This window comes from Oikopleura dioica, chromosome PAR (genome assembly GCF_907165135.1).
Source record: "Oikopleura dioica chromosome PAR, OKI2018_I68_1.0, whole genome shotgun sequence".
In the NCBI taxonomy this organism is placed as follows: domain Eukaryota; kingdom Metazoa; phylum Chordata; class Appendicularia; order Copelata; family Oikopleuridae; genus Oikopleura; species Oikopleura dioica.
In genome coordinates this window covers 2,817,496-2,843,654 of record NC_137293.1, presented here as the reverse complement: position 1 = coordinate 2,843,654, position 26,159 = coordinate 2,817,496, and the positions used below count along the sequence as shown (strand labels likewise).

At 39.3% G+C, this 26,159-nt stretch overlaps 8 protein-coding genes and 1 pseudogene across 9 annotated transcripts; 2 read left to right on the top strand and 7 right to left on the bottom strand.

Annotated features, from left to right (window-relative positions):
* Positions 1–46: 46 nt before the first annotated feature.
* On the bottom strand, positions 47–1,941 carry LOC145703292 (uncharacterized). The gene is made up of 2 exons (XM_081780631.1): positions 264–1,941; positions 47–224 (listed from the first exon to the last, which is right to left on the bottom strand). The coding sequence occupies exons 1-2, from the start codon at positions 1,107–1,109 to the stop codon at positions 114–116; spliced, it is 957 nt and encodes a 318-aa protein (XP_081636757.1). The 5' UTR covers positions 1,110–1,941; the 3' UTR covers positions 47–113.
* A 9,097-nt stretch (positions 1,942–11,038) lies between these two features.
* Positions 11,039–14,689, bottom strand: LOC145701219 (uncharacterized). Its single transcript, XM_081778445.1, has 10 exons — positions 14,621–14,689; positions 13,202–13,332; positions 12,920–13,152; positions 12,618–12,872; positions 12,372–12,576; positions 12,135–12,267; positions 11,866–11,996; positions 11,590–11,822; positions 11,293–11,550; positions 11,039–11,251 (listed from the first exon to the last, which is right to left on the bottom strand). The coding sequence occupies exons 1-10, from the start codon at positions 14,680–14,682 to the stop codon at positions 11,039–11,041; spliced, it is 1,854 nt and encodes a 617-aa protein (XP_081634571.1). The 5' UTR covers positions 14,683–14,689.
* A 563-nt stretch (positions 14,690–15,252) lies between these two features.
* On the bottom strand, positions 15,253–15,749 carry LOC145701218 (trypsin-1 pseudogene; annotated as a pseudogene). The gene is made up of 2 exons (XR_014134258.1): positions 15,612–15,749; positions 15,253–15,564 (listed from the first exon to the last, which is right to left on the bottom strand). The product of XR_014134258.1 is annotated as a trypsin-1 pseudogene (transcript).
* Positions 15,750–16,062: 313 nt separating this feature from the next.
* LOC145701217 (uncharacterized) lies at positions 16,063–16,997 on the bottom strand. Its single transcript, XM_081778444.1, has 3 exons — positions 16,958–16,997; positions 16,723–16,895; positions 16,063–16,677 (listed from the first exon to the last, which is right to left on the bottom strand). Exons 1-3 carry the CDS (start codon positions 16,995–16,997, stop codon positions 16,063–16,065), a joined length of 828 nt encoding a protein of 275 aa, XP_081634570.1.
* Positions 16,998–17,569: 572 nt separating this feature from the next.
* On the top strand, positions 17,570–18,264 carry LOC145701216 (uncharacterized). The gene is made up of 3 exons (XM_081778442.1): positions 17,570–17,574; positions 17,756–18,004; positions 18,044–18,264. The coding sequence occupies exons 1-3, from the start codon at positions 17,570–17,572 to the stop codon at positions 18,192–18,194; spliced, it is 405 nt and encodes a 134-aa protein (XP_081634568.1). The 3' UTR covers positions 18,195–18,264.
* A 2,333-nt stretch (positions 18,265–20,597) lies between these two features.
* On the top strand, positions 20,598–21,756 carry LOC145702680 (uncharacterized). The gene is made up of 2 exons (XM_081779937.1): positions 20,598–21,256; positions 21,346–21,756. Exons 1-2 carry the CDS (start codon positions 20,681–20,683, stop codon positions 21,547–21,549), a joined length of 780 nt encoding a protein of 259 aa, XP_081636063.1. The 5' UTR covers positions 20,598–20,680; the 3' UTR covers positions 21,550–21,756.
* Positions 21,757–21,909: 153 nt separating this feature from the next.
* LOC145705696 (breast cancer type 1 susceptibility protein homolog) lies at positions 21,910–22,225 on the bottom strand. Its single transcript, XM_081783182.1, has 3 exons — positions 22,148–22,225; positions 21,990–22,110; positions 21,910–21,946 (listed from the first exon to the last, which is right to left on the bottom strand). Exons 1-3 carry the CDS (start codon positions 22,219–22,221, stop codon positions 21,929–21,931), a joined length of 213 nt encoding a protein of 70 aa, XP_081639308.1. The 5' UTR covers positions 22,222–22,225; the 3' UTR covers positions 21,910–21,928.
* A 215-nt stretch (positions 22,226–22,440) lies between these two features.
* On the bottom strand, positions 22,441–23,341 carry LOC145704702 (uncharacterized). The gene is made up of 3 exons (XM_081782172.1): positions 23,189–23,341; positions 22,908–23,014; positions 22,441–22,856 (listed from the first exon to the last, which is right to left on the bottom strand). Exons 1-3 carry the CDS (start codon positions 23,317–23,319, stop codon positions 22,564–22,566), a joined length of 531 nt encoding a protein of 176 aa, XP_081638298.1. The 5' UTR covers positions 23,320–23,341; the 3' UTR covers positions 22,441–22,563.
* Positions 23,342–23,525: 184 nt separating this feature from the next.
* Positions 23,526–24,817, bottom strand: LOC145701215 (chymotrypsin B-like). The gene is made up of 6 exons (XM_081778441.1): positions 24,616–24,817; positions 24,199–24,566; positions 23,969–24,152; positions 23,848–23,906; positions 23,709–23,798; positions 23,526–23,672 (listed from the first exon to the last, which is right to left on the bottom strand). The coding sequence occupies exons 1-6, from the start codon at positions 24,815–24,817 to the stop codon at positions 23,526–23,528; spliced, it is 1,050 nt and encodes a 349-aa protein (XP_081634567.1).
* Between the last annotated feature and the right edge of the window lie 1,342 nt (positions 24,818–26,159).

The following is a 26,159-nucleotide window of genomic DNA, read 5'->3' as shown; positions in this document are numbered from 1 at the left end:
CGCTTTATGAAAATTTCTGAAAAAAGCGAGAATAGAAGTAGAAAAGCGGATTCTTTATTAAAACGTATCAACAAATTTAATTAATAATAGAAGGTCAAATAAAGCTTTGGTCGTCAGCAGGAAGGTTCTTTCTTGAGAGAAGACCATTTTGCAGGGCCGGTTTTGTGTTTGAAACATTTGACCTCAGCGACGTACGGTCCGGGTTCGCATTTGATAAAGCAAATCTAGAATATAAATTTCTGAAAAAATCAGCTTTTGCTTACCTGCAATCTTCCTTTGGGCGAGTGGCAGTTGACGTGAAAGTTGTGCTTCTTGAGCCAATAACCATGTTCTTTTGAATTTCTGAGATTTCCGCAATACTGAGTAAATGGCTTATCGATTCTCTTTATTCCAGAAGTTGGCCTGACCCCTTTAATCGGTTTTTTGAATGTCGAAGGAGCTTTCTTTGTCGGCTGCTTTTTGTTGGGTATCTTTCCATGAATCTTTCCATTTGCTGGTCGCTTTTTCCCTGGTCGTTTTTTGTTTGGACGCTTTCTATTTGGACCCTTTTTTCCTGGTCGCTTTGCGGGTCTCTTTCCTGGCCCACCGACGAACGAGAAACGATGTTGCTTTGGCGTTGTTTTTGTTTGAGATAGCGTTGTTGGAGAGCTTTCAGTGGTTGGAGCGACTGTTTGTGGAGCAAGTTTGAAAGGGTTTTCCGTGACCGACGCGAAATTATAAACGACTGTTTTGCCGGAATTGTCGAAGGAGATAAGGCTTGCGTTTGGACCTCTGGACGGCGGCTGTATTTCTTGTGTCGTTGTCGTTGCTATTCTTGTTGTTGTCGTCGTTGTTGTCGTTGTAGTTGATGTTGTTGTTGTAGTCGTGGTTGTTGTTGTTGTCGTTGTTGTAGTTGATGTTTTTGTTGTCGTTGTTATTGTCGTTGTGGTTGTGGTTGTAGTTGTCGTGGTTGTTGTTGATGTGGTTGTTGATGTCGTGGTTGTTGTTGTTGAAGTCGTTGTTGTTTTCTTGGTGATAGTGAAGCCTGTAAAGATGGGTTTGGTTCTTGTTATCATTTGATTATTTAGGGTTAACCACTCATCCTTTTTTTTCCAATAAAACTCATTCATATTCAAATGTGGTTATCCTTTCCTGAGTCACTGGCGGTCTTGTCGTCTGATATTTATTCAAACTCGATTCAAATGGGTTGATGCAGTAAACTTTCGAGAAGGCTCTCACTGACCAAATGCGTTTTGCTGGATTGACACAGGAAATTTGTTGAATCGATGGTTTGAGTGGCAGCGCGCAAGTGAACGAGCAAATGCCTCGATAACAACGAACGCTGATTTTTTCATCGAGCTGGAATTTTTCTCGGACATTTCCGCACGCCGTCATGTGCATTGGCTGACCGTAGAATTGTGGCCTTGTGGTTGGTCGAGCCCAAGGAGGTCTTGTTGAGATGGGGCGGCTTGTTGGGTACTGAGGTCGAAGCCCGCCGCTGTAGTTGATGTTGTTGAAGATGTAAGGACGCGCCCGTTCAAGCTTTGCTTTTCGAGCTTGTTGGCGCTTTTGCTTTTTGGTAAAACGCTTTTCTTTTTTTCCCTTTTTCCAATTTTTCTTTGTGGATTCAGTGAGAAGTTGGTTAGGCATTGTTGAAATGGTCACGAATGATGATGATGATGTTGAAGTCGTTGTAGATAGTTGGTTTGATGTTGTCGTTGTTATATCTGGGGTTGTCGTTGTTGTTGTTGTTGATGTAAATGTGGTTGTAGGTGTTGAAGTTGTGATTGTTGATGTTTTTGTCATTGATTTTTCAGTAGTCGTTGATTTTTGATTATTTGTCATGTTATATTTACTTGTCAAGTATTTTTTGATTTGCTTCTTTCTTCCGGCTCTTTTCTTTGGTCTGAATCTAGTAGTGCTGACAGGGGTCTTGTTCTTGGTACACGTCGTCGTTGTTTTAGGTGCTTTTCGAGGCTCAATAATGAATCTACTTCACCTGGTTGATAAAATAGAGGGTGTAATTTTATGAGCTCTGCCTTGAGTGACGACTGAGGCTTCTACGACGTCAAGGTTATCAAAGTCGAGATTAATTCGATTATAATGCGCCATGATTTCCTCCTGGACGTCGTCGAACGCAAGAGGGCGGTACTCGCATTTTAAGGTGAAGCCAGCTGGTAAATTCCAGAGTTTGCGTTCTCTGTTCAAGCATTTTACCGCGTCCGAACTAGAAAAAAATGAGTCAGTCTTGAAAACTAAATAGTTCAACTAACGAAGGACTCTGGTTTTTCTGCGCACACGAAACTTGACAAGTTGACTTGGAACATTCGACAACGACGCCTTTTTCGACAACGAAGAATTCTTCAACATGGCCGCATTGAGTTCTTCGACTTGGAGTCAGGCATTTGATTTGGGACACGTCATCAGGTAGTGGATTCCATTCTGGCTCTAGAAGATTGAAAATTAAGATCAAAAAAGGAGCTTTTTGGGGGAAAAACTTGGAAATACCGTTTGTTTCTTCATTTGTCTGGCAGGTAATCATTTTCAGATTAGGTATCTGATGGGTTATGTAACAGCCCAAGTGGCAGGTCTCGCCCTGACATTCAATCTTCACATTATCGGCGATATCGAATGACCTCTCTGGTGGGCCGCATTTCGTCAAAGCTCGCGCCGAAATGAGGTTTTTGATGAAATCGACATAAGAGGACGTTTTCGTAATGAGGAAGGGGCCACCGCAAGTTTGCCGCTTCTTTTGAATTCCAACCAGGATTGGGTCGTTTTTAGAATCCACGCAAATAACTGGTCCTCCTGCATCGCCATGGCATGATCCTTCTCCAGAACTTCCCATCGCACAAATCGATGATTTTCCGTCCCACAAATCGAAAGGCGAAAATATTTTTTCACAAATACTGTCCGAGAAAATGTTCACTCGGGCTTCAAGAAGATGAGTTTGGATATCAAGAGTATCTCGTGTTGACATTCCCCAGCCAGCTTTAAAATGGTTTTTCGGAGAAGAAACAAAACTAATGACAAAAATTATTAAATAGAATTTCTTCTTATTCTTGTTTTTCTAAAAGCAATCGAAAAACCAAAGCAATAAAGCACTGCATTCCAGTGTAATCCACGTCCGTTTCCGGCAAACACGCTGGTTGAAGCTTCTCAGTCAGCTGAAAATCCCGTTCAAGTTCGATCATAGCCACGTCGTCCATGAAATTGCCCTCTGGTTTGAAATCTTTGTGAAAGTACACGCCTCGGGCAAAGTTTCGCGTTTCGAATTCTTCGATTTTTCCGTTGATTTCATCTGAAGCGATCAGTCCGACGACTTCTTTTCCATATGCACAGCTCGCAGCTTTTTGAGGATTTTTCAAAAGCTCGAATCTGATCAATCTCTTCTCTCTTCATAATAATGACAAATCCCTTTCCTGTAATAATCCACCTCTGATTCAAAATCGTCCCGCCACAGAGCCTGATTATCCCATTCGAATCTCTCATCCCCAGTCTCACAATAAACGGCCAATTCCAATCCGTTTCCGATCCATGCAAAATTCTCAAATTCACCGATCTCTGAGGCGCATTTCCGATTTCTTCTGGCAATCTCTCTGGCCTGGAACATCTCAGCCCTTTCGGAAGCAAACTTTGAGAAGAAAAAACTAAGACTAAAAGCGAAGAAAAAAGCGAAACGTGCGAAAGCCGCATGATGAAAAAACGCTTTGGAGAAAAGCGATTTCTCTGTGGAAGGAGAGGTTGAATGTTTGGCTCGAGAATTTCATGGCAGGGCTAATTTTCGGGGACGGCGCGAGGAGAATATACTTTGTGGCGAGAGGATTTTCGAAAATAAATGTGGGTTAGACTTTCTTACACTCCTAAAATAACAAGAAGACTTATAAAAAAAAACTAATTTTATTCGATTAAGTTAAATATTTTTAATCAGAAATCAAGGACAAAAGCGACAGTAAGAGCAATAAGTGAATACAATGACGATCTCATTCCTTCAGAACTGCTCTGCATATGATCGATGATGGTTAAGACAAAATCTGGTGCAAAGTCTCTGGCGAGATCCTCGGCTAATCCGATGGACTCTTCTGTTGTTGTCGCCGATGTTATACCTGCTTGAGCTTCGATCTCTTTCTTCTTCTTGAGTAGCTCATCAATCTGCTCGGAAATCACGATCGCTTCCACTTCTGCGTCAGCTTGTCGTTGTTTAATAAGTTGGTCTTTTTGATCTTGCAAAGCCTTGATTTCTTGTTCTTTTTCCTATTCAAATTTTTAATCAAATCTGCATTTTGATTTCTCACCATCAATTCGGTCTCATGGTTGAACAGCTCCTGGTCCATTTCTGGTTTACCTTCTGTTTCCTAAAAAAGTATAAAGCAAAAAAAATTTGAAGAAAGAACTAAAAACCAATGTTTCATGGAGGTGATCAAATACTTTTTGTCTTTCTACGAGACAAGTGTGCTTGACATTTTTCATTTCTTTTCTATCTTATGGCTTCTAGATTTTATATTATATCACATAAATCTTATCTGAAGCCGTTTTCTGCAGCCGGCGAAACAATCGCTGTCGCCAATGCACTCAGTAGAACACTGATTCAAGAACTCTTTCGCTTCCCTCTTGCATTTTGCTTTTCCTGACTCTCGGTCGCTTGCATAAACGAATTCTGGTAGAAGAAAAAGGAAGAGAAAAAGTTTCATGCCGCTTCAGGAATGGGCGATTTTCTCCAAAAAATCGTGAGGTTAGCGAAATGGACATTATTTGCATTTCGGCAAATATTTCCTCTGTTCAATTGTTGAAACTTACTTTCTCAGGCATTGAGCAAATACATGCACAACTAATCCTGTGATTTTTGAATAAACCAAGATTGACCTCAAACGTCAATTTGACGATAAAGCGGCTTTGTACTTACATGAATCCCCGGTATCAAGGATTGCATGTGTTTTCTTTTTGGAACGTTCTGTCCAAAAACACGCTGTTGAATTTTGTGAGCGCAAAAATTTTTGGCAAATGCAAATTACATCTCCATTTCATCCTCTCTGAGCCGCCAGGTGCAGCTCCAAACAGCTTCAAGTCGTCATGTGGTTTGCTCGGCTACATCAGTACCACGCAATTATCAGAGAGAGGGGATTTGTGGAAAACTGATAAGCTGCTCAAGAAACTCGATTTGTTACTGTTTTCCTCCAGATAAGATTCTTCAAAAGTTGACTTTAGTTCAGTATTGACAGAAGACTTTTGTCATCATTACAGTCATCATCGTAGCCGGCGGTTTCGAACCGTACCTTTCGATATCGAAAGCGATCAATTATTCTATGAGAATAATCAGAGTATGTTTAAATAACACGTGTGCTCAGTTTTCTTCTTAGTTATTACTCGACGACATGCATATATTGATATGACATTCTCAGAGCGGCTCTTCATTTTATATGCAAGAGGTGCGCATTATCCCAAAGAAAAAATATTTCATCAATTAATTTAGAGGAAAAAAGAAGGGGGAATTAGACGCGCTCTTTGCGCAAAAAAAGAACTTGCTACTAAATAACTAAAAAAATTTTTAAAACAGAAAATCGAGAAAGAAAGAGAGAGACTTTTTTGACCTCGATTTCGACCTGAGTCTGAAAAGATATGAATTCATGAAGCGAACATTTCCTAAAGCTGTCCAATTTGCTCCAAAAAAGACTTGGCAGATGCAGCTTTTTTTTGCCGAGCATGTTGCTTGACATAAATAAAAATATATAATTCAGAATGTTGAGAGGCCCACAGATGTCGCTTAGAATCATGCAAGAGAAAAAAGAGGAAGCTGTTCTCGTCTTTAAATGAGGCTGGCGAACGCACTTCTCATCAATTAGGCGATTTTATCGGCTATTTTTAAAGAAGATCGTTATTTTCACTTTTTTCTGTTTTGAAGGGCCACTTTTTCTTTTGGTTAGAGAGTATTTTTAGAATGTTGATTATTCAGATACTTCTTTTATGCCTTTCAAATACAGGTAAAACTCAATAAAGAGGTTTTCTAGTCGAAAAAACATGTTTTAGAACCGACGAAAAAGAAGTGCAGTGTCAACAAAAGTCCCCTTGGTAAGTTCGTCCTCATTCATGCAAAATTAATCAATGTCTCTGTTTTAGACCTGTCTGATGACCGAATCGACTACAAGAAACTAAAGGAGGTAAACCTTGTCTTTGCGCTTTCGAAGAATTGGGACTAGAAGTGAGTTTAGTTGAACATGTCCGATTTGGCGAGCTTAGTCGCATCTACGAAAATGCTGGCGGAGAGGAAAGCCGACCAGGTATGTAAAGCACCACCTTCAATAATAAACGACAGAATATGTAGAAAATGAGCAGAATTCTAGGGGGATAGAATATTCCGCTTCTGAAAAATAAGCGATCTGACACGTAGAAAGATTTATGAAAAATTTATTCACATTTTCTTTAAAATTTTTTGTGATTTTTTTTTATTTTCACAAAATCTTTCTTGACATTTCTTATGGCCACAGTTATTGATTCTACGGGTCCCAATCCCTAAAGATTTGCAATCTGTGGTTAAGTTCTTTTTAGCCTCGGACTCTTGTTTTTCTGAAATATTATTTCTAATTTTCGCGGAGAAACAATTCTCATTTATGTATGGATTCCTACTGGTTAAAAATGCCCGAAGAATTGGTGTTATCAAGTCCTATTCTATAAATTTTGGGATCGGAAAAACGCTTACGAAAAAAATCCACCACCCACCCCGACCAGTGAAAATTATATTCTCTTGTCAACCCACTCACCTCCACCCAACATCGCTTGGTGGCTTGCCGACCCCAGATTCTAAGACGCAATTTATATCGACATAACAATTTTATCAATTAAAAGAGATGACCATAAATTATGTTCCATAATTAGGGGAAATCACTAATAATTGAGCTTTTTTTTGGGCTTAGTAGGGTAGGCATATAATACCGTTTTAGAAAGCCCAGGAGCTGAGGATCATTTTGACTATTGATACTTGGGGGTGATCTCGTACCCTGAGGGCATTTTGATACCTCCAAAGTCCCAAAATCTGGCCAATTTCGGAAAAGGGAATTTTTGAAGCCTTAACTCGACCTTTCAGAGGTTGTTTACTATCCCAGATTGTAGCCCAGGCTCTGACGGTCATTTTGAGCTAAAGAAAAGTAGTGAGGAGGGGGGGTTCCTGAGGAGCTAGAATAATGAATAAAATATAAAGATGGTTAACTAATTTAATTACTGGTTCAGAAATTGAACACTTTCTTTTATCTATTTCACCGTACCATATGTTTGAACAACAGCGATAAGATATCTTATTCATAGACACTGTGTGCTATAGCATCCTTGAAACAACATGAATCTTGATTTAGATGATTCTCACCTATTCTGGTAATGTCTACTCGATATCCATCGACTCTGACGACCTGATCCTCAAGAAAATCCTCATCTCCTTCGGCAACTCAATTCGCCACTACGACAGAAGAAAAAACAACATACAGGATCGTGAAAAAACAGGGATAGAATGTTATTTACTCCGCATTAGAAGAATTTTTCATAACTTTTTGGAAGGTTCATTTTTCCGAAGTTTGTTTTAATAAAAACAGAAAAAGATTGATTTCATTCTTTTTCATGTTGAGCGAGAAAAGCGAGAGTGGCGCTGAAATGAGTCTCGTCTTCAAAAGTTCAAAGGAAAAATTGGATACAATCAAAATTCTAGCAGTTCACTCTAGAATCGTTTTCTGGACAAAATAGGGCGATAAAAAGTCAGCTTATTATTTTTAGTGACAGTAGGATCGGCAAAATAGCCGAGCACGTTTTCGGGTGCGGTTTTTTTCTGACAACGAGTGTCGACTCTTATCAAAACCGCTTTTTGGTGGAATTAGTTCCGGTTAGATAACACCGTGAAATTGAGCATTCAACAAGCTGAGATTGCCTCGGCGTGTTAACATAGGTCTTATCGATAGAATTAGCTTGATGATGTTTCAAAAAGGTTAAATTAGACTCGAAGATTTTTGTATCCAAAGGCAGGATGACAAAAACCAAGAAGAAATCATCTTCTCCTTCCCTCTCGTCTTCAAAAACGACTCTTCGAGCGATGGCAGATTGCGCGGCCTCGACAAGTTAATGATGATGATCGGGACTGACCTCAACGTCTTGGACAGAATTAACGTCGAACCGATGACGCCATCTGAAATCTTGGGCCGAGACGTTTCCAAAAACGAGTCTTTTTTCCCGTAAGTTTCATTTTTCGAAAGATTTGGTCCTCAAAATGGGTTAATCGGCTCGAAAAACTCTTTTTTCGGATTTTTTTCAGAAAATTAACAAAGTGATACCCTTATATTTTCGATCAAAAAGAAAGTTCAGCTTTTTTTGAATTTTCAAAAAAGTTCAATTATCAATCACTGTTTTATGCCATTTTCTGCATAATCGATGGCAAAAAATGCATATGCCGAAAATCGAAGCTGTCAAAATCTAAGACTGAGTTCTCTTTTTTGACTTGCCGATACCACAAGTGGTCTGTCAGGCCAGTCAAGTGGCTCAATCAAAGCCACACTAAGGTCCTTACTGTAACGAGAAATCGAGTCTTCTCTAAAGTACCTTTTAGAACTATTGCTTTTTTGTTTCATAATCAATCATGAATTTGCCACTTCAGGATGAAGAGCACTTGTTTTACATAATTTAATTATCTCATGAAATAAATTTAACAATCCAAAAATACAACTCCTTTAGACAAAATTATATAATAAGATGTCAACTTGACATTGTCAAGACTAATTAGTAATTACTCAATTTTTTAAGAAAAAATAAAAATCATGTTTTGGCTAATCTCGCTGCCTGGTTTTTTTTAACGAAAAAGGGGGTTTCGTACTGATTGGATAAATTTATCGTTAATAATTTTGTTTATCAAAGTTCTCTGAAAACGATTTTTTCATCAAAATGAAGAAAGATTTTAGCCAAATTAATTCTTTTGCCATTTTGAGGAGAAAAATATAGACATAATTTGAACCGGTCTAGGGTTTAATTTTATATGGGCTCGACACAATTTTTGGAGTTAAGAAGATTTGGAGTAAGCTAAAAGGAGCAACTTTATTTTCCGGAGATACTCCAAATCGGAGCAAAATTTCAAAGCCGATTTTAATGGTGTTAAGGGCCTCCCGGCCCTGTCAAACCCTGGCAAAAACGCGCCTCGGGGCCCGGGCTTTCTTTTGAGCTATTCAAATACCCTTAAATATTTCTGCAACACCCTTAAAATCGGCGTTGAAATTTTGCTCCAATTTGGAGTATCTCCGGAAAATAAAGTTGCTCCTTTTAGCTTACTCCAAATCTTCTTAACTCCAAAAATTGACCATAGCCTTTTATATGTGTTCAAAATATTCTGATAAGTTATTCAACGCAATTACTTGATCACGTTTTCATTTGATTACATTTTATTAAGAAAAGAAACTTGTTACTTTTTATAAAAAGTGAGCCTCTATTTACCCAATAACTAGCAACAAGACATTCAAGAGCTTAAAATTTAAAATACCAGAAGCGCTTATTATTATTGCCTTTTTTCGAAAAAAAGGAGTTTCCAGGAGCGGTGAACCGGGAGCTTTCGCGAGGCTCACTTGAGATTACACGTTGAGACGAAAATAATAGAAGGTCCTGACCAGAGCGATTGATTTTTTCGTAAGATTATGGCATAGACCACAGGGTGAACATTACTCTTGAGTGGACAGATTTCCGAAGAAGTGTTTCAAGTTTCTTATTTTTTGTTCTAAAAATGAAAACTTGATGTCGAAATTTTTAAGTTTTTCGATAAATTATAATCTTTGATATTCAGATATTCGCGAAAGAATTCTTGCGGCGACGTAGAAAGGCATTTCGTCGCCCAGAAAGCAATCTCGTTCTCCGACGCACAGGTGAGAATTTAAACAATCGCTGTTCTTTCAAAACTCGCTGTTCACGAAATCTTATTCACGATTTTCAGTTCAAGAGATCGTTCCTTGAAAAAGTAGAAGACAAAATGAAGAGTTTGAGGGACAATTTCTTCAATGAAGTCATTTTTTCGCCAGTGTCTAGTGGTGGATGGAGAAGTTTTCTTTCAAAAGGAGTATTTATTATTCATTTATTTTTACTGTAATTCGTAATTATCGAATTTTGTATCAACAATTATGTAATTAAAATTGTAAATATACATTATTTTATGAGAATAAAACACTGTAAAAATTACCCGAACCCTCTTTTTTGGACTAAATCAAAATATAGAAGTGGATTTTGGATAGCCAATAAGATTGCTGTATTAGGCCTACCGGCCAATCAAAAGCCTGATCCATAAAATCACTTAATTTTATTGGTTCTGCCCTCTTTTTTAATGTTTTTGAACTGGTATACAAATGTTAATTGATCTGCGCTGTTATTTCTTATCCCTAAAATGCCACCCTTTTTGCTAGTATCTCCGACCTCAGAAAATATTCCTTCATCCGCTCTCCGGTAACCAAAATGAAAATTCCACGTAGAGATATCTCAAAATTGCTAGTGCTTTTTTCGTCCAGAATGCATAACGTACTTGATCAAACACGAGCTTGATTCAGTTATTACAGCGAGAAAATTCGATTGATAACGAAATTGGGCGACGATCGACAGTGTTGAGGTTATTTGGAGAGGAGTTTTTACCTATCAAAATATCGGATAGATGAACAAGATAAATATTTAAAAGAGTTCAAAGGAAGGAACTTTTCGAGTTTGATCATTATTTTTGGAACCAGCGCAATCAAAACTCTCTTCCGAGAAAAGACAGCAAGGTGGATTTAAGGGTTTACCCCGGATATACCACAATGAAAAAACCACAGAGAATGTGGGAAAAAGCTGGATAGAAAGGCCCTTTGCTTCATGATTTTGGATAGTTTCCTCTTCACTTCAAATTCCAAATATGCCGAGAAGACATAATTCTTCTTCTTCGACACGTCAGAATCGTGTAAAATGTCATCAATTCTTATTACGCTCGTAGTTCGACCAAGTTAGATTCTCATGATTATGAGCTACTTTGTCAAGAAGAACGTTTTTCAAGACGCTACTTATTTACTGGATAATGAATTTTATTTCCTTAGAGATTCAGGACTCCTCGAACAGAAGAAAGAAGATATCTTGTTATTCGAAAGTTATTTCGCTTCTCAAAAATAAGCGCCCCAGAAATGACTGCAGTTTTTAAAAGAAACATGCGAAAGTGCCATTTCATGCAGGAAAACGCTTCTTTTCCAACTTCGCTCTCGATGAAATATTTTTGCACGAACTCGTGATCACCAGTTCTGTTTTCGTGCTGAGAATCGATGAATTTTAGATGATGATTTGTGGACTTACTGGGATAGGGAAGTCAGGGACGGGTTTTCCAAGAAATTTGCAAAGTGGCTCCCATCCTTCTTTGATATTCCAAACAAGAAGTCGATCTTCTGGGACAACTTTCTTGACTCGTCGAATTTGGGCTTCATATTTGTCCTTTTCAGCCTCCCAATAGGGTTTCATGTATTCAAGCTGCTGCTGCCACGTGAACATTTTCCAATCAGCAGGAGACCATTTTACCGGCTCATTTGTCCGGAAAAATTTTTCGTTCGAAACAATCTTGATTTTTCTTTACTTTTTTAAGATGAGAATTTATACCTGGAAAATTTTTCGTATATTATTCATCCTGGGGCTTGTCCAACCAAAGTTCGTGAAGCGTTGATAAAGCCAAAAACCTGGATTTCCGAGGCGCTGAAATTCTTGACGCATGAAATTGAACTGGCTCTGGTGCCAGACTTCGGCGTTGTCTCGAATGGTTATGATGACTTTTGCATTTGGGGAAGCGTGGTACAGTTCTTCCCAGTACATGTTGCCGGGAAAGTCTTGATTAGCTTGAACAAGATAAGAAGAATGAAGAATTGAGAAGATTGATACCTTGAAAGCCGTATTTCTTGTATTCATCGATGACTTTATGAATTGAACACCTTCCTTCCAAGTAATCGAGCCAGATGTCCGAAAGAAACTGACAGGTTTCGAAATAATCGGCAACTTTGTACCCAAGAGTCCTACGAAAAAGAAGCGAGATGAAGATGGTTTGAAAGATTTATCATATTTTAGAAATAATTGAAAAATCTAGTCTGATGTTAAAAAACTTATTTTATGGTTTTCAAAATTGAAAAAGAAGTACTAGAAAAAAAGCAAACCTTAGACAAGAAGAACAACTCTTCGACGAAGTTTTCGAAAAGCCGGCGCAAATAATCTCCATGCTCTTATTTTGCAATAGAAACCGACCTCGAAAGAATTCAAATTCTTTGCACTCCTCCGGGCAAATATTGACTTACAAATCGGCGAATTACGTTAAAACTTGGCGAGGGGTCAAAAAATTGGATCTTTTAGAGTTCATAAAACTTATAAAATAGACTCATTATATTTTTAGAAATTCAATTTTGATCTGACAGAAGAAACAAGAGCTCGAGTGATTCTGAAGTCATTTTTCTTCTCATAGATCAGGGCGCCGGAAATGATCACGGTTTTGAGCAGAAATTTGGCAAAGTACCATTTCATGTACGATTTCATTTCTTTTCCTACATCGCTTTCGAGGAAATATCTTTCCATGAACTCGTGGTCACCAGTTCGATTATCGTGCTAATAAGATAATTGGCTTTAACAATCAAAAATTGACCTACTGGAATGGGAGAATTAGGGACAGGTCTATCGAGAAACTTGCAAAGCGGCTCCCATCCTTCCTTGATATTCCAGACGAGAAGACGGTCCTCTGGAACGACTTCCTTCACTCGTCGAATTTGAGCTTCGTACTTGTCCTTCATCGATTCCCAATACTTCCCCATCATTTCATTCTGACTCTGCCAGGTGAACTTTCGCCAATCTGCGGGAAACCATTTCACATCGGGAGCGCGGAAAAACATCGTGTTTTTCACTTTCTAATATTATTGAAAAACCTTCAATTTTTGATCTCAAGGAGGCCTACTTCAATTATTTCAAGCATGTTGAGCATTCTCGGACTCGTCCATCCCAAACTGGAGAATCGATGAAAGAGCCAAAAGCCCGGATTTCCAAGTCTTTTTGCTTCCTGCAGCATGAAGTTGACCATGCTTCTGTTCCAGACTTCGGTGCTGTCTCGGACGGTCAGAATCACTTTTGCATTGGGAGAGGCGTGGAAAAGCTCTTCCCAGTACAGATTTCCAGGAATGTCCTGATTTGCTAGAAAGAAAATTTTAGAAGGCGTTTTGATGAGGTGGATGAAAGAGACCTTGAAAACCATGCTTGTTGTATTCTTCGATGACTTTATGAATCGAACATCGTCCGTTGATGTATTCGACCCAGATTTCGGACAAGAACTCGGCAGTTTCGATGTAATCGGCGACTTTGAAGCCAAGTGTTCTAAGATGAATTATAATTAAAAAAAATCATAGCTAAATATTTCCATTCATTTGGGTGTCAAAAGAGACTCTCACTGTGCACTATATTTCGAAGTTTACCTTAAGGTCTTTTGCTTCGATTATTTTATGAAAAATAATGACGCGCTTTTAAGGTTGGGGTATTTAAATCTCCCACTAACTTCTTTTTAGGCCCGGAACACCATATATATTTAGAATTAGCAGGAAAAATCTAGAAACTTGACCATAACCGATTCTCAAAAATCACTTCCGGTAGCGATTCTAGAGCCGGAAGTTGATGAAAGTTAGGTGTTAGGGTGAAGTGTGACCTATCAAATTGATGCTCAGAAGATTTTGAATTATCCTATAATCAAAATATCAGAAGAAACAGTCTTAAACGTGGTCAAACCCACCGGTAAAATTATGTTAAAAAAGACATAAAATGATGAAATTCTTTTCAGTTTTTTCCGATTGGTTTGATTCCCGTTGGTGTTGATTTTTTTCTTAAACGATAGGAAATCGTCTGAGCATCAATTTGATAGGTCACACTTCACCCTAACACCTAAATTTCATCAACTTCCGGCTCTAGAATCGCTACCGGAAGTGATTTTTGAGAATCGGTTATGGTCAAGTTTCTAGATTTTTCCTGCTGATTCTAAATATATATGGTCTTCCGGGCCTAAAAAGAAGTTAGTGGGAGATTTAAATACCCCAACCTTAAAAAAGCGCGTCAATGTGACTTTCCGGTAGCGATTCTAGAGCCGGAAGTTGATGAAATTTAGGTGTTAGGGTGAAGTGTGACCTATCAAATTGATGCTCAGACGATTTCCTATCGTTTAAGAAAAATCAACACCAACGGGAATCAAACCAATCGGAAAAAACTGAAAAGAATTTCATCATTTTATGTCTTTTTAACATAATTTTACCGGTGGGTTTGACCACGTTTAAGACTGTTTCTTCTGATATTTTGATTATAGCATAATTCAAAATCTTCTGAGCATCAATTTGATAGGTCACACTTCACCCTAACACCTAACTTTCATCAACTTCCGGCTCTAGAATCGCTACCGGAAGTGATTTTTGAGAATCGGTTATGGTCAAGTTTCTAGATTTTTCCTGCTAATTCTAAATATATATGGTGTTCCGGGCCTAAAAAGAAGTTAGTGGGAGATTTAAATACCCCAACCTAAAAAAAAGCGCGTCTTTGTAAAACTGATTCTTTTGTTATGGTCCTCATCAAGAATTTGTTTTGGTTTATTGAACAATAGAATAAAAATCGCATTAAATTTTACCGGAGACAAGTAGAGCAGCTTTTCGATGATGTCTTCGGAAAACCGGCACAAATGATCTCCATGCTCTTTTCTTTTCTGGAAAGAACCATAAACTGAACTGAGCGAACACCTCCCAGTAAATATTGACTTTCCGAGAAAATCATTTCTCGCCGACATTCAATCAAGCAAATATCTAAAGTCAGCATTTATTATACTTTTTTCTATCAAAACTTCTCGAATTAGAGCTGTTTACTAGAAATCTTCGTTATTTCTGCAAATTGGCTAATTACGAGGTTTTCTACCAAATCAAGTGGTCGGGCACTTCATCCGCCAGTTCCATGATGGAACATCACCGCTTAATCCTTCTAGAAGTCGTCTCGTTTCCCTGTATCCAGCAAAAAGGAGCGTAATGAAAACAAAATTTAATTCGGAACGTTGAAATCATGAAATCGCGTTAAACTCAACCGCAGAAGTACGCTGGTCGAGCTGACCGCAATCGCGTCAAATTTTCAAATCCGAACCGCGGATTTTACTATCATCTCCGCCCAGCAAGAGCACTAGAAGGGCTCTTTTTAAAATTCCATGAGAGCCGGATTACGAAAGTCTTAGATTTCAGGAACTAGATGCGTTTTCATGAAACTGGATTCGTTTATTTATGCATTCATTGTTGAGAAAATCCAGTTAGTAAAAGACGCTACTTTAGCGTAGACTCCCGGTCGATCTGGAGAAGCACAGCCGAAGCCCCAACTGACGACGCCGTAGAGAACAGCAGTGCCAGACTCTTCGCAAACCAGAGGTCCGCCAGAATCACCTTGGCATGAGTCTTTCCCTCCGTCAGTGATGCCGTCTCCATTGAAATCGGGAACACCAACGCAGAACTCATTATCTTGAACGATTCCGCCGCTCATGTCCGGGATTGATTCGCAAGCTTCTTGAGAAAAAGCATGAACGCCAACGTCGCGGAGCTAAATTTATAAATAGGAAAGCTTCAAAATCTGAACTAAAGCATTACGAATGTAGGCGAATTTCCACCAGAGGAAGTGGTCCCCCAGCCAGCGACGTAGCAAAGTCTTTTGTCGTCGACATGGGCTGCAGGGAGACAGGCTGGTTTCCAACAGTCAACGCATCCGACAGGCTGAGCATCTAGCATGATTTATTTTATTGATCAAATTAACCTTATTTCAAAGCAAGAAATAAACCATTCCTGATAGATTCGGAACTTCGACAAGACAGACATCAGCTCCAGGCGATGAAGGAGATCCAAGATCACCATTGTAATCTGGATGCATGACGATGCTAAGGGATGTCACCCGAAACTCTTCATCAGTAGAAGCTCCACCAATACTTCGATCTTCAGATCCGACAATCACATTCATTGAAGACAATCCTTCGCAACAATGAGCAGCTTTAAAGTTTTGAAGAAATCGAAGTTCTCGAGAATTCGGTGAAAAAAAGGTTTCGTTTCAAAACGTTCCTGTAAGAATCCAATCGCTCGTTCCGCTCGGATTCGCTGAAATGATAGTTCCGCCGCATCCTGGCGTTTTCACAATCCAAGGCCATGTTGATTTTCTATCAACTGTCTGACCACCAACGATTTTCGAGGTCGCAAAGTCTTTGATCTTGCGCTTTCTCCGCGCAGTAAACGGACTCGTTGGGTCTGCGCAAGTCAAGCCAGAGGGCATCGAAGCAGGCCCAGCTTCCCAGCCATCGCCTCCGATGATCGAGTTGCCGCAAAGAACTTGGTTAAATTTGCTCTTGAAGAGCGCTCCGTTTCGGCACCTCACTCGGAATTCCTGGAAAGATTCTCCGCCATCATGAATATTGTCAGAATTCGCGTCGCAAAAAAGCTTGTATGTCGGCTTTTTGTGAGGATTGGTACACAAACCGACAGCTTGCCCTTCATCAGGATTCATAGTCGAAACAAATGCGTCCATTTCAAATCGACAATTGCAGACCAGATCACCACATTGCTCGTCCAATTTTCTCTTACGAATTCCTTTGCATTTAATATTGCTGAATCGTTGAGTCGTTCCGGTCGCTGGGCAAGTCCAATCAATCGTTTTTCGTTTTCCGCCATTCTAACGTTTATCAAAATCTAGTGACTATTTTAAACCATTTCTTACCATAACACAAGTAGCAACCGCATCAGGTCCATTTTTAGGCATCTCAGTGCACCCACAAGCATCGCTTTTCGTCACTTTGGTCTTTTTCTTTTTTCTCTCGCCTTCTGCGTCGAAGTAGTCTTGAGCAACGATAGCGCCGAAAACAAAGGTCGGTAAAAGCTTCATCGTGAGATCTTCAGAAAAAGATAACTGAGGTGGTATTAGAGGATAGTCGTTTTAGAATCGATGCACTGACCATTTGATGCCCAGGACTTGGTCAAAATAAGACCATACATCATAATCAAAACAAACAATTATAGTTCAAACTCAGTAGGGTTGTCGCTAGGAAAGCGGCATCGTCAGGAAATTCAGTTAATATTGAGCAAGTTCATCGTAAAAAGTACCATCATCTTCTTGATCAATTTTCGCAACAATGTGTATTCTAACCGGTTGAAATCCTTCTAACTCAATTTCATGCGCTGTTTTTACGGCGAGGCAGATTTGCGCAGCGCAAGTGCCACTTTGTGTAAGCAGCTGGAGCTTCACAAGGCTTTATCGTTCAATTTTCATTCGGTTTTCGGTATGACATCGATTCGGTCTTTTCTTTCAGATCTTTGCTCGCCAACTTTTTTCTAAAAGTGAACTTTATCAAGAGACAGAAGAATATACCAATTTCTTCGTGCATAATCCTCGTAATCAATCAATAAAAATCAATGATCAACACTTCCTCTTCTGGAGCGCATTAATTTTGCCCGACCATATAAGCCAACTTCTCGAGCGAAAATTAACTTGTTCATGATTTTAATATTTTTAGTTCTTGGCGCTTTTTCAAGCGTTCTCGGACTCGATCAATTTGCAAGTCACTTAGATGACGTGAGAAGATGCGCTGCCAGATTTCCCGAAAAGTCGAAGATTCCCAGAAAAGATTTTATATTTTTAAATGAAAAATAATGCAAATAAGGGTGTAATTTGCTCATTTCAAAAAGAGTTAACATTTTGACACCCTTATTCTGCCTCTTATCCCCTTAAAAACATCCTTGAATCTCAATAAAAGAGAATGTCTTCGCGATCCGACCTACACCCCTCCTGATCCGTCCTCTTTCTTCTCAAAACGCGGGCTTCTCCTCTTCTCCGGCGATGAAAAGATCGACCACTGCGACAAGCCTTGCCAACGAGAAGATCTTTTCATAACAGCTCTAGAGTTGGAGGAGATCTCTGGCGGTTGGCGACCTCTCATGGCGAAGGACAATGAGCTGATTAACATTGGCACCTGTTCTGGTTACTGTCAGTTTTCGTCTCGGAGGTAGGTCATTTTTCTGTTCCAGGTAGTGTATGACTTCAGTTTAAAAAATGCCGAGGAATCAGAATACTTCAACGGCTGCGCAACGATTTCCTACAGCCCGCTCAACATCTTCAAAGACGACACAATTTCTAGCATCAATAATATGCTCGTCAAAACTTGCGGCTGCCAGCGAGTACAATACTGCGGCTAAAAACTGATTTTTCTGCGCATTATATTTTTGTTTAACTTGATGTTTTAATGACTTGATTAAAAGAATTTATTCACGCGAAGGTGGAGATTGATGATATCTTTTACGTACTCTTGCTGGGCCCAGGGGCGATCGCGATTCGGGAGAACTAATCCATCGCTAGAATTGAGCGCGTTCAACACCCAACTAGGGTGGCATCGAAAAAGATTCGATTAGATCAAATATTTATTCTGCGTTTACAGTCTATAAATGTCATCAATAAAGCTAAGGAAAATAAAATAAAGAAGAAGAGGAAGTTAAAAAATCTTTTCACAGTTTTATAAGAGTAATCATGTCAGAGGAGGCGCAAGAGGATGAAATGAAAAATCTTTCATCTAGGAGAAAATTGACTTTAGCTCGAGGATTGGCAAAAAAATTTGAGCGACAAGCCAAAAATTTACAGACCTACCGAAACTCTCCATCAACATACGGTTCTCAGATTATACCAACGAATACACAGCAAATCAAGCATCACGAAAACGAAATCAAAAGACTTCGTAACGAGGAAAAAATTTCGAATGAAAAGTCACTCGTATACGCTAAGCTAGAACTTCAAAAAGCACAAACAAGAAAAAAGAAGAATGAAAAAGAAATTCAACGCTTACTCGTCGACCAAGAAAATATTGATGAAGAGATCAAAAATATTGAGCTCAAAATCAAAAAGATCGAAAATGATTTAACATCAAAACAACAAAGTATGTGGTCGTTTATGGAATTCCATCTTTATTATTTATAATTAAAATTTCATTATTTTCAGATGAGACCGTCAATGAAACCGAAGGGCCTTCTTGCGGTGTCTGTTTCGAGCAATTCGATGGCGAAAATCATCAACAAGCATGCATTGCCCTTTGCTTTCACTCCTTCTGCTTCAACTGTTTGCATTCTTTGAATCCGAAGATTTGTCCAAAATGCAGAAAACCGTTTGGGAACGACCAAATAAAGAAAATCTACTGATCGTATTTACTTCCTCTATCCTTGATTCAATAAAGTCCCACTAATTTTGTTTTCCGGAAAATCGTCTCGCGCACCCTAGCTTATTTTTTTATTTCAAACCGCTCCATTTCGATGTTTAGCACAAAACATCAACACCACCGCCGCCGTAAGGCGAGCGGTTCAGGGGACAGAACACGTTTCAATACCAAACACATTCTAAAGAAAATTCGCTTTGCGGTTTTGCATCTTTTTTTCTCAAGAGCTGCAGCGAAATTTATAAATCAAAAAGAGGCTTTTAGATTCTAGCTTTTCCGCGTCTGTTTCTCGCAAAAAAACCTAACGAGCCAGATGTCACGTGCTTTTTTTTAATTTTGAAATTAGAATTTTGAAGTTCATGTAATCCAACATGTTTTTCACCTTTTTCGCGGCAGCTTTGAAAATCTAGAATTTCGAGAATGAAATTTGAATCGCAAATTCCTTTTTTGCAAAATCGAAAATTCTGAATTTCATCGCCTCAGAATTCCGATTGCGAGGAACGAGGGTTCTAAATCAAACCAGAAAAGCTCGATTTAGAGGTGGATCGAGCGAACGTGGTTTTCAGGGACAAAAACCGCGAAATACGAAAGTTTTTGAAGAGGCTTTAATTTCTGCGCAAATTTTCGCAACTCTCTTTTTCAACTTTTCTGAAACCCATATTTCGTCGTTCCTTATACTGATGAGGACCGCTTTCCATTTAAACTAACTGAAAGTTGCGAAAAAAGACAAAGTGTGATAAAAAGAAATTGATTTTATTCAGGAAAAGTCGAAGGTTTAATTTGGTAAATAACCATCATCATCTTCTTGCTCGTTTTTCGAAGGTTCGTCGACCTTCTGATCTCTCTTTTTCGGAATCTCGATTTTCTTCTTCTCTCGATATCGTTATTTTCTGAAAATTTTAATGACTTGAATTTCAATAAAATAAACAGGTGCTTTTTTTGAAAAGGCTATTTTAAATAGCCTATATACCTCGTTTTGCTCGCTTTCGGACGGAATAAATCCGAAGACTGAGTATTTACTGGTCTAAGCGATGAGAAAAACATTTCATCTAGAGAAATTTACGCAACTTTTGAGCGCTGCTCATTCTTTAGCGAGACCATGAACTAGAAAATCAAAAACTTCATTCGGAAATATATAAGAAGATGATGTCTTCTGACCAAAATACGTATCAGCATGTAACATGCTGCATGTTAATGTCGTTCATTGACTGATATCCTATCTCGAAATGAAAAAACTCAGCCCAGCATGAAAACAACACGTTCCCTCAAATCCTTATCAATCTTTCCCCCGCTCGCGAAAGCTCATTTTGCCGCTCCCTAGCGCCCCGCGCCGCGGAATTAACCGCGCTGCTATAAAATCGCGCTCACTTCTCCGGGCTTCTTACACTGCTTACTCAGAGTAAAACACTGCGAAAAATAGAAAAATGAAACTTTTCAGCTTTTTCGCCATTTCCGCACTCGCCCAAGAAAACGAGTGGGACGATGACTACCTTGAATTTGACGCTGCCGAGTTTTACGGAAACAAGCTCAATATTGCTAGAAACCCAGCTGCTAGAGAAATTGCCAATGTTCCTGTTTGTTGTGACACCCTTAAGGTTTGGGGCGATGTTGCTCTTTTCTCCGGACGGATTCGTAAAGTCTCTCCGACAGAATATTCTTCCTCCGCTGGAGACATCGCTCTTTCCTTCGACAAAGAACTCGCCCGCTGGGTCCTTCACAAAAAAAGACGACAAAGACATGATCCGCGGCTACTCTTCCGACGAAGCACCAAAAGTCTCCTGCCCCGAACAGTCCGGCTTCATGATCTGGGACGGCGAAAACTTCACCGAGCCCGACCTTCAAGAACCCTGGAGCCCGTACATCGTCCCAAGCAACTTTTTGGAATGCGTCCCTGAAGAATTCTCTGCTCACGATCTATCAGACGCCCTTGTCAGCAAATTCTGCGGATTCACTGATGACTCGAGATTGTGTGGAGAAGCCAAGCGAGCCGTTCACATGACTTTTGCTGAATGGGATGATTCGACCGATTCCTTCCTCAAGCCTGATACACTTATGAGAGTAAGTTAATTTTTCATTATATTTCTAAATTGGCTTTTTTTCAAACAAAAAATATCGCTTTTTATTACTCAAATTCAAACTTCCTTTAGGTAAAATACGTCGAAAACCTTGACCAATGGCACGCTCTTCTGAAGACCGTCATCATCCGACGAACCTGGTCTTCTGCTCCAGACGTTCAGGATGCCCTCAATCACTTCATCCGCGATTTGGTCAACCGAACACGAGCCGAGTACTCCTCTCAGCCCTGGGCGGCAGAGGATCCTCGATTCCTCTGGCTCAATGCTCAGAACTAAATTGCTCGGAAGAAACTTTCGACTGCCATTATTCTTTTTTTGCTCCCAAGATTGTCTCGGGACGGTGTACATTTTCCCTCTTCAACCAATACTGTGATCGTCAAAGAAATAACTCTGCTGTATAAAAACAAACTAAGATAGAAAAACTCTTAGTGCGAAAACAACTTACAAACACAAACTCAATAAAATATTTTAAAAGAAAAAAAACTTGTCAAGAGCGCAAAAAACGTGTCTCAAGTTTTGTCAGCTTGCCGCACTCGACTTGTAGTTGGCAATTTACAGAGAAAGATAAGAGAAATTGGTCAGACGGGAGAGCTTTACTGATAACATAATTATGGTAGTAGAATTTTTTATGTATACTGTATACAGCAAACTTTCTTTAGACGAAGTAGAGCGGCTGAAAATGGATGAGAAAGAGAGAAAAGAGGATTTTTTGATACCTTGGTAGAGCCGTAGTAAATTGGTTTCCGGCATGCAGGACATTCGGTGACTTTTTCAATGCAGAATTGACAGAAGACGTGATTGCAGCGGGAGAGTGTGACCGGACTGACTTCAGCAAAACTGAAGGCTTAGGAAGAAAATAGCTGAGAATCGGTACCTATTGCAGCAGATTCCGCATGAAAATCGTTCAGATAGCAGGTCCATGTCTTCTTGCATTTCGTTTACTTCCATTTTTAAGTCTGAGAATGGCTTAAGATAAAGGCTTGTTTTAATAACTTAAACAATAAAACAATCTTTCAATTGCTTTAAAGACCATAAGAATCATTAAGTTAGAATAAATAAACGTTTTTGAAATATGAATTAATGATTATTTGATAATATGTATAGGTACTTGTATTGCTATAGCCTCAGCAAGAGCAGGATAAACATTCATAGCGCCATTTCCTTTTATTTCTTGAAAATCTGCTTCCATCTGCTCCAGCACATTCTGAAGCAGGTTCTTTCCATTTTCTGAGAATTTCGATCCTTCTTTGGCCAATAAATCTTTGCATGTTTGAATCATTTTTGGCGGGTTCATTGTTTCTTTTTGGTATTTTTCAGGGGCAAGAATTTTTGCGGAATTTCGATGCGATGGTTGTTCGTCTCAATTATCGGCAGCGGCTCAAGAACTGTCTGTTCAAGAACTGTAGATTGCTCGAATACGGAATCATCGGCGTCTTCAGGTGGCTCGGCAATGGATTCGTTCACTCTTCTTGAGTACGATCGCGATACATTTCTGTAAGTGTCCTGGTTGTTCTCTGTCGAGGGATTTCTCCAAACAGGCTGAGAAGTGGTTCTTCCTTGATTGCGCTGTGGAGAGGCAAGAACTTTAAATTTATTCAGGATTAACAGGGATTCCATTCATTTGAAAAGTCTACCTTGACCAGCAAGATCGAGTAGATTTCTTCGAGCGCGGCTGAAACTTTGACGGCTCAAAGTTCGACGAAGATTTGGATTGCGATTTTGATCCCTCACGATTTGAGAACTCCTTCGGTTTCTTAAAAATTTTCAACAGAAAAAAGCCTATTTTTTAATGTCGATTTTGGCCAATGCCCTATTGTTATAAATAGACGAAAGTAATCAATACGAGAGCAGCATAAAAAATATCAATGTTAATAATTTTACGAAAACTTATGATTTCTGCTTTGAAAACCGAAACCTGTTCGAAACATAACTTCTTTGAACCGAATTTCCTCTCGGCGAATTCAATCTCTCGTTCACCATCCTCGCCAAAGTCTCGTCCCTTTCAAACCTCTCAACTATCCCCGCATAGTCCTGTGTCTCGTTCATTTATGATGCTTTGGGATTAACGAGTATAAAATCTTCCCTTGGCCGAACGGTGTTCTTTCAAATGATGCTCCTTTTCAACAACAACCATAATTGCCCTGAATAGTCACCGGTAATAAAATGGTTACTCTTCTCGCGCTGAAAGTTTTCAAATTTATTTTGTTCCTAAAATTTTCAAGAAAAGCGCAACAGATGAAAGCAAGAAGTGGCTAGTAAGGAGTCTCAGGAAGATCTGGCAAGTCGCGATTTTGAACCTTGGTAACCTCCGTTTTTCTTCTGATGCAGAACATGATCATTCCACCGACGATTGAAAAAGGAAAGAACAGGAGTAATAGAAGAATCATTTTGCCACTCGACTAAACGAATTTGATTTTTAAAAAATCTTCATATACCTTTTGCTCTTCTTCATCTTCCTCAGTTTCGTCGTCGTCTTCTTCATTGTCGTTGATTTCCGACAGAAGGTGATCGTGTTGCTTTGAATGCTTAATTTTACGTGAAGACTTTACAAGATTCTCGATCAAAGGGACTTGCCTTTGAGATGAATTTGCCAGCGACAAAAGGAGCCCACCAAGCAGTGCGCTTGTCGCAGTCTTTATCAGCAAAACTCGCGATTCTTTTTAAAGGGTTCTTTCAATTTGCAAAATTTGATGACAATTATGAAAGGTTTCTAAGCCCCGGATCCCAAATTGTTTCCAAATCTTCTTTTCTGGCAAAAAGCAGAACAATGGGCCACCAGAGTCGCCCTTGCAACCAGTTGAACCATCAGAGCCAACTGTTAAAAAGCAGCCGTCGGATGTTGGAATGTTCGGTAGATCTGTTTCTCTCTTGAAATAACCCTTAAAGCAAAATGTGATAAAAATCAATAAATTGATCAGAACTTACCTCACAAGTTCTCGTATTGTCAAAAATCTGGTACCCCTTCTGAAGATTCTTTGGGTACTTGATATTGTCTCCTGTTGAAACTCGTCCTTTCCCGACCAACAAGCATTTGATCTTCCCTTTTTCGACATATTTGTCGAACTCTTTCTTGCTTCCCAATTTCACCGGTCGAACATTTGCGTTGTCAAATCGAAAGGGAGGAGAAACTCTGATAATCGCCATGTCGTTGCTCCAGATTTTCGACTCTTGAAGTCGCTGGCCGATCGTGCTGACTTTTCTGACGAATGTTACGAAGCCATCACCACTTTCTGGGCCGACTGATGCTGTTCCATAGTGGACGATTTGACCAGCAGTTACGTTACAATGAGCAGCTGAAGTTAATTTTTGCAAGAAACTCAAAATTTTGAGAAAAAAACTGACCTGAGAGAACATGTCTTGAATCAAGAATGGTCCCACCGCAGAAGCCCTTTCTTCGTTGATTCACGATTTGAACGTAGCTTGGGAACTCATGGTCAAAAACTCTCGTGTCCGTGATAGCTTTCGAAAAGGATACTTGGAAAAACGGAAGAAGTAGAAACAACATTTTTCCCTGAATCTGTGAAGGCCATTTTTTCACAAACATTCTTACATTTTATTCTAGAAATTGAAAAAACGAACTTAGAGAAATCATTTTTATAATTACTCTATTTTGAATGCAGGAATATCGAAGGTAAAACAGATGTCATCAGTTCTTTTCTGAGACTCCGATCGTGTACAACTTTTCCGGGAGAAAATCTGTGAAATTATTTTTCAAGTCATCTGTTGAAAAATCTGCAAGTTCCCCCTCTCGAGAATCTCCAGGAAGAAAAAAATTAAAGAGCATAGTGTCACAATGACGTGTTTTGAGAAGCAAAATTGCACGAGGAAAGACTTGATCCGCGGCTCTTGTCAGCTTGCCGCACTCGACTTGTATTTACAGAAAAAGATAAGAGTTTTTGGTCAGACAGGAGAGCTTTACTGATAACATGATTATGGTATCAGAATTTTTGATGTATACAGAATACTGTATTCAGCAAATTTTCTTTAGACAAAGTAAAGCGGCTGAAAAGAGATGAGAAAGAGAGGAAAGAGGGTTTTTTTGGGTAGGCTTCATTTCCCCAAGAGCTTCATCTCCCCAGAGCTTCATCTCCCCAAGAGCTTCATCTCCCCAGCCTGGGCAAATGAAGCTCTTGAGGAGATGAAGCTCTGGGGAAATGAAGCTTTTAAGGGTATAGTCGTCGATTTGGCCGATTTCAGGGGGTTATAACTCGGGACTTGGAATATGTGGGAGGCTCTAAAATAGGTCATATAAAAGATCTATCCTAGATCTAACTTTTGTCACAGCTTTTTACGTTATTTCCAAGGAAATCATGGTTTGCGGATCGCTCAAAGTTGAGCTCTCGGCCAAATAACGCAAAAATAGCCTCTTTTCACGGCGCTTTAAGTCCACAGTTTCTATATAAATCTATTGATTTTATGTTTTTTTCTTAAAATATAGACCCTTATCTTAAAAATGACACAGCCTTATACTGTAATCATAAACTTTTCTTTGAAAAATTTTTAAAAGAACCAAGCTACCAAATTTTGACCTTTCGCTTTGATAAAATGCCCTGCGGGCATAGCCCAAATTTACCCTACGTGGTCCTAAATAAATGCCCTGAATATAAGCTTTCTAAAAATGTATCATATGGCACCCTTACGAAGCCCCTAAAAATGGTCAAAATTTCAAAATATTCGGCTAATGGTCAAAATGCACTAAATTTCGCCACTTTCAAACGCAATTTGCGGCCAAATGGGTTAAGATAGCCAAAATAATCATAAGGAGTTTTTGCTCAGAATTTTATGGGGATTCTAAAAATGTGCTCAGATTAAAAATTGGAGACCCGACCAAAATCGATGACTATACCCTTAATTGCGTGGGCGAATTGTACTTAGTGGTCAATGGT

Excerpts from the sequence above, each read along its gene's own strand:
- LOC145701215 (XM_081778441.1), bottom strand. The coding sequence starts at position 24,817 with ATGTTTGTGAAAAAATGGCCTTCACAGATTCAGGGAAAAATGTTGTTT. Across the intron at positions 24,567-24,615 it reads TTCAAGACATGTTCTCTCAG|CTGCTCATTGTAACGTAACT; the intron begins GTCAGTTTTTTT and ends AATTAACTTCAG. Across the intron at positions 23,673-23,708 it reads AAGATGAAGAAGAGCAAAAG|TCGAGTGGCAAAATGATTCT; the intron begins GTATATGAAGAT and ends AAATTCGTTTAG.
- LOC145701217 (XM_081778444.1), bottom strand. The coding sequence starts at position 16,997 with ATGTATGGTCTTATTTTGACCAAGTCCTGGGCATCAAATG. Across the intron at positions 16,896-16,957 it reads CAAGTCCTGGGCATCAAATG|ATCTCACGATGAAGCTTTTA; the intron begins GTCAGTGCATCG and ends CTTTTTCTGAAG. Across the intron at positions 16,678-16,722 it reads CGGTTGCTACTTGTGTTATG|AATGGCGGAAAACGAAAAAC; the intron begins GTAAGAAATGGT and ends GATAAACGTTAG.
- LOC145705696 (XM_081783182.1), bottom strand. The coding sequence starts at position 22,221 with ATGGAAGTAAACGAAATGCAAGAAGACATGGACCTGCTATCTGAACGA. Across the intron at positions 22,111-22,147 it reads TGCGGAATCTGCTGCAATAG|TTTTGCTGAAGTCAGTCCGG; the intron begins GTACCGATTCTC and ends CTAAGCCTTCAG.
- LOC145701219 (XM_081778445.1), bottom strand. The coding sequence starts at position 14,682 with ATGGAGATCATTTGTGCCGGTTTTCCGAAGACATCATCGAAAAGCTGC. Across the intron at positions 13,333-14,620 it reads AGCTGCTCTACTTGTCTCCG|AACACTTGGCTTCAAAGTCG; the intron begins GTAAAATTTAAT and ends AATTCATCTTAG. Across the intron at positions 11,252-11,292 it reads TCCCTGACTTCCCTATCCCA|CACGAAAACAGAACTGGTGA; the intron begins GTAAGTCCACAA and ends ATCGATTCTCAG.
- LOC145701216 (XM_081778442.1), top strand. Across the intron at positions 18,005-18,043 it reads TGTCAGTTTTCGTCTCGGAG|TTTAAAAAATGCCGAGGAAT; the intron begins GTAGGTCATTTT and ends GTATGACTTCAG.
- LOC145704702 (XM_081782172.1), bottom strand. The coding sequence starts at position 23,319 with ATGAACGAGACACAGGACTATGCGGGGATAGTTGAGAGGTTTGAAAGG. Across the intron at positions 23,015-23,188 it reads AGAAGTTATGTTTCGAACAG|TTCTCAAATCGTGAGGGATC; the intron begins GTTTCGGTTTTC and ends AAACCGAAGGAG. Across the intron at positions 22,857-22,907 it reads ACTCGATCTTGCTGGTCAAG|TTCTTGCCTCTCCACAGCGC; the intron begins GTAGACTTTTCA and ends ATAAATTTAAAG.
- LOC145702680 (XM_081779937.1), top strand. The coding sequence starts at position 20,681 with ATGACTACCTTGAATTTGACGCTGCCGAGTTTTACGGAAACAAGCTCA. Across the intron at positions 21,257-21,345 it reads AGCCTGATACACTTATGAGA|GTAAAATACGTCGAAAACCT; the intron begins GTAAGTTAATTT and ends AACTTCCTTTAG.
- LOC145703292 (XM_081780631.1), bottom strand. The coding sequence starts at position 1,109 with ATGAATGAGTTTTATTGGAAAAAAAAGGATGAGTGGTTAACCCTAAAT. Across the intron at positions 225-263 it reads CGCCCAAAGGAAGATTGCAG|ATTTGCTTTATCAAATGCGA; the intron begins GTAAGCAAAAGC and ends TTTATATTCTAG.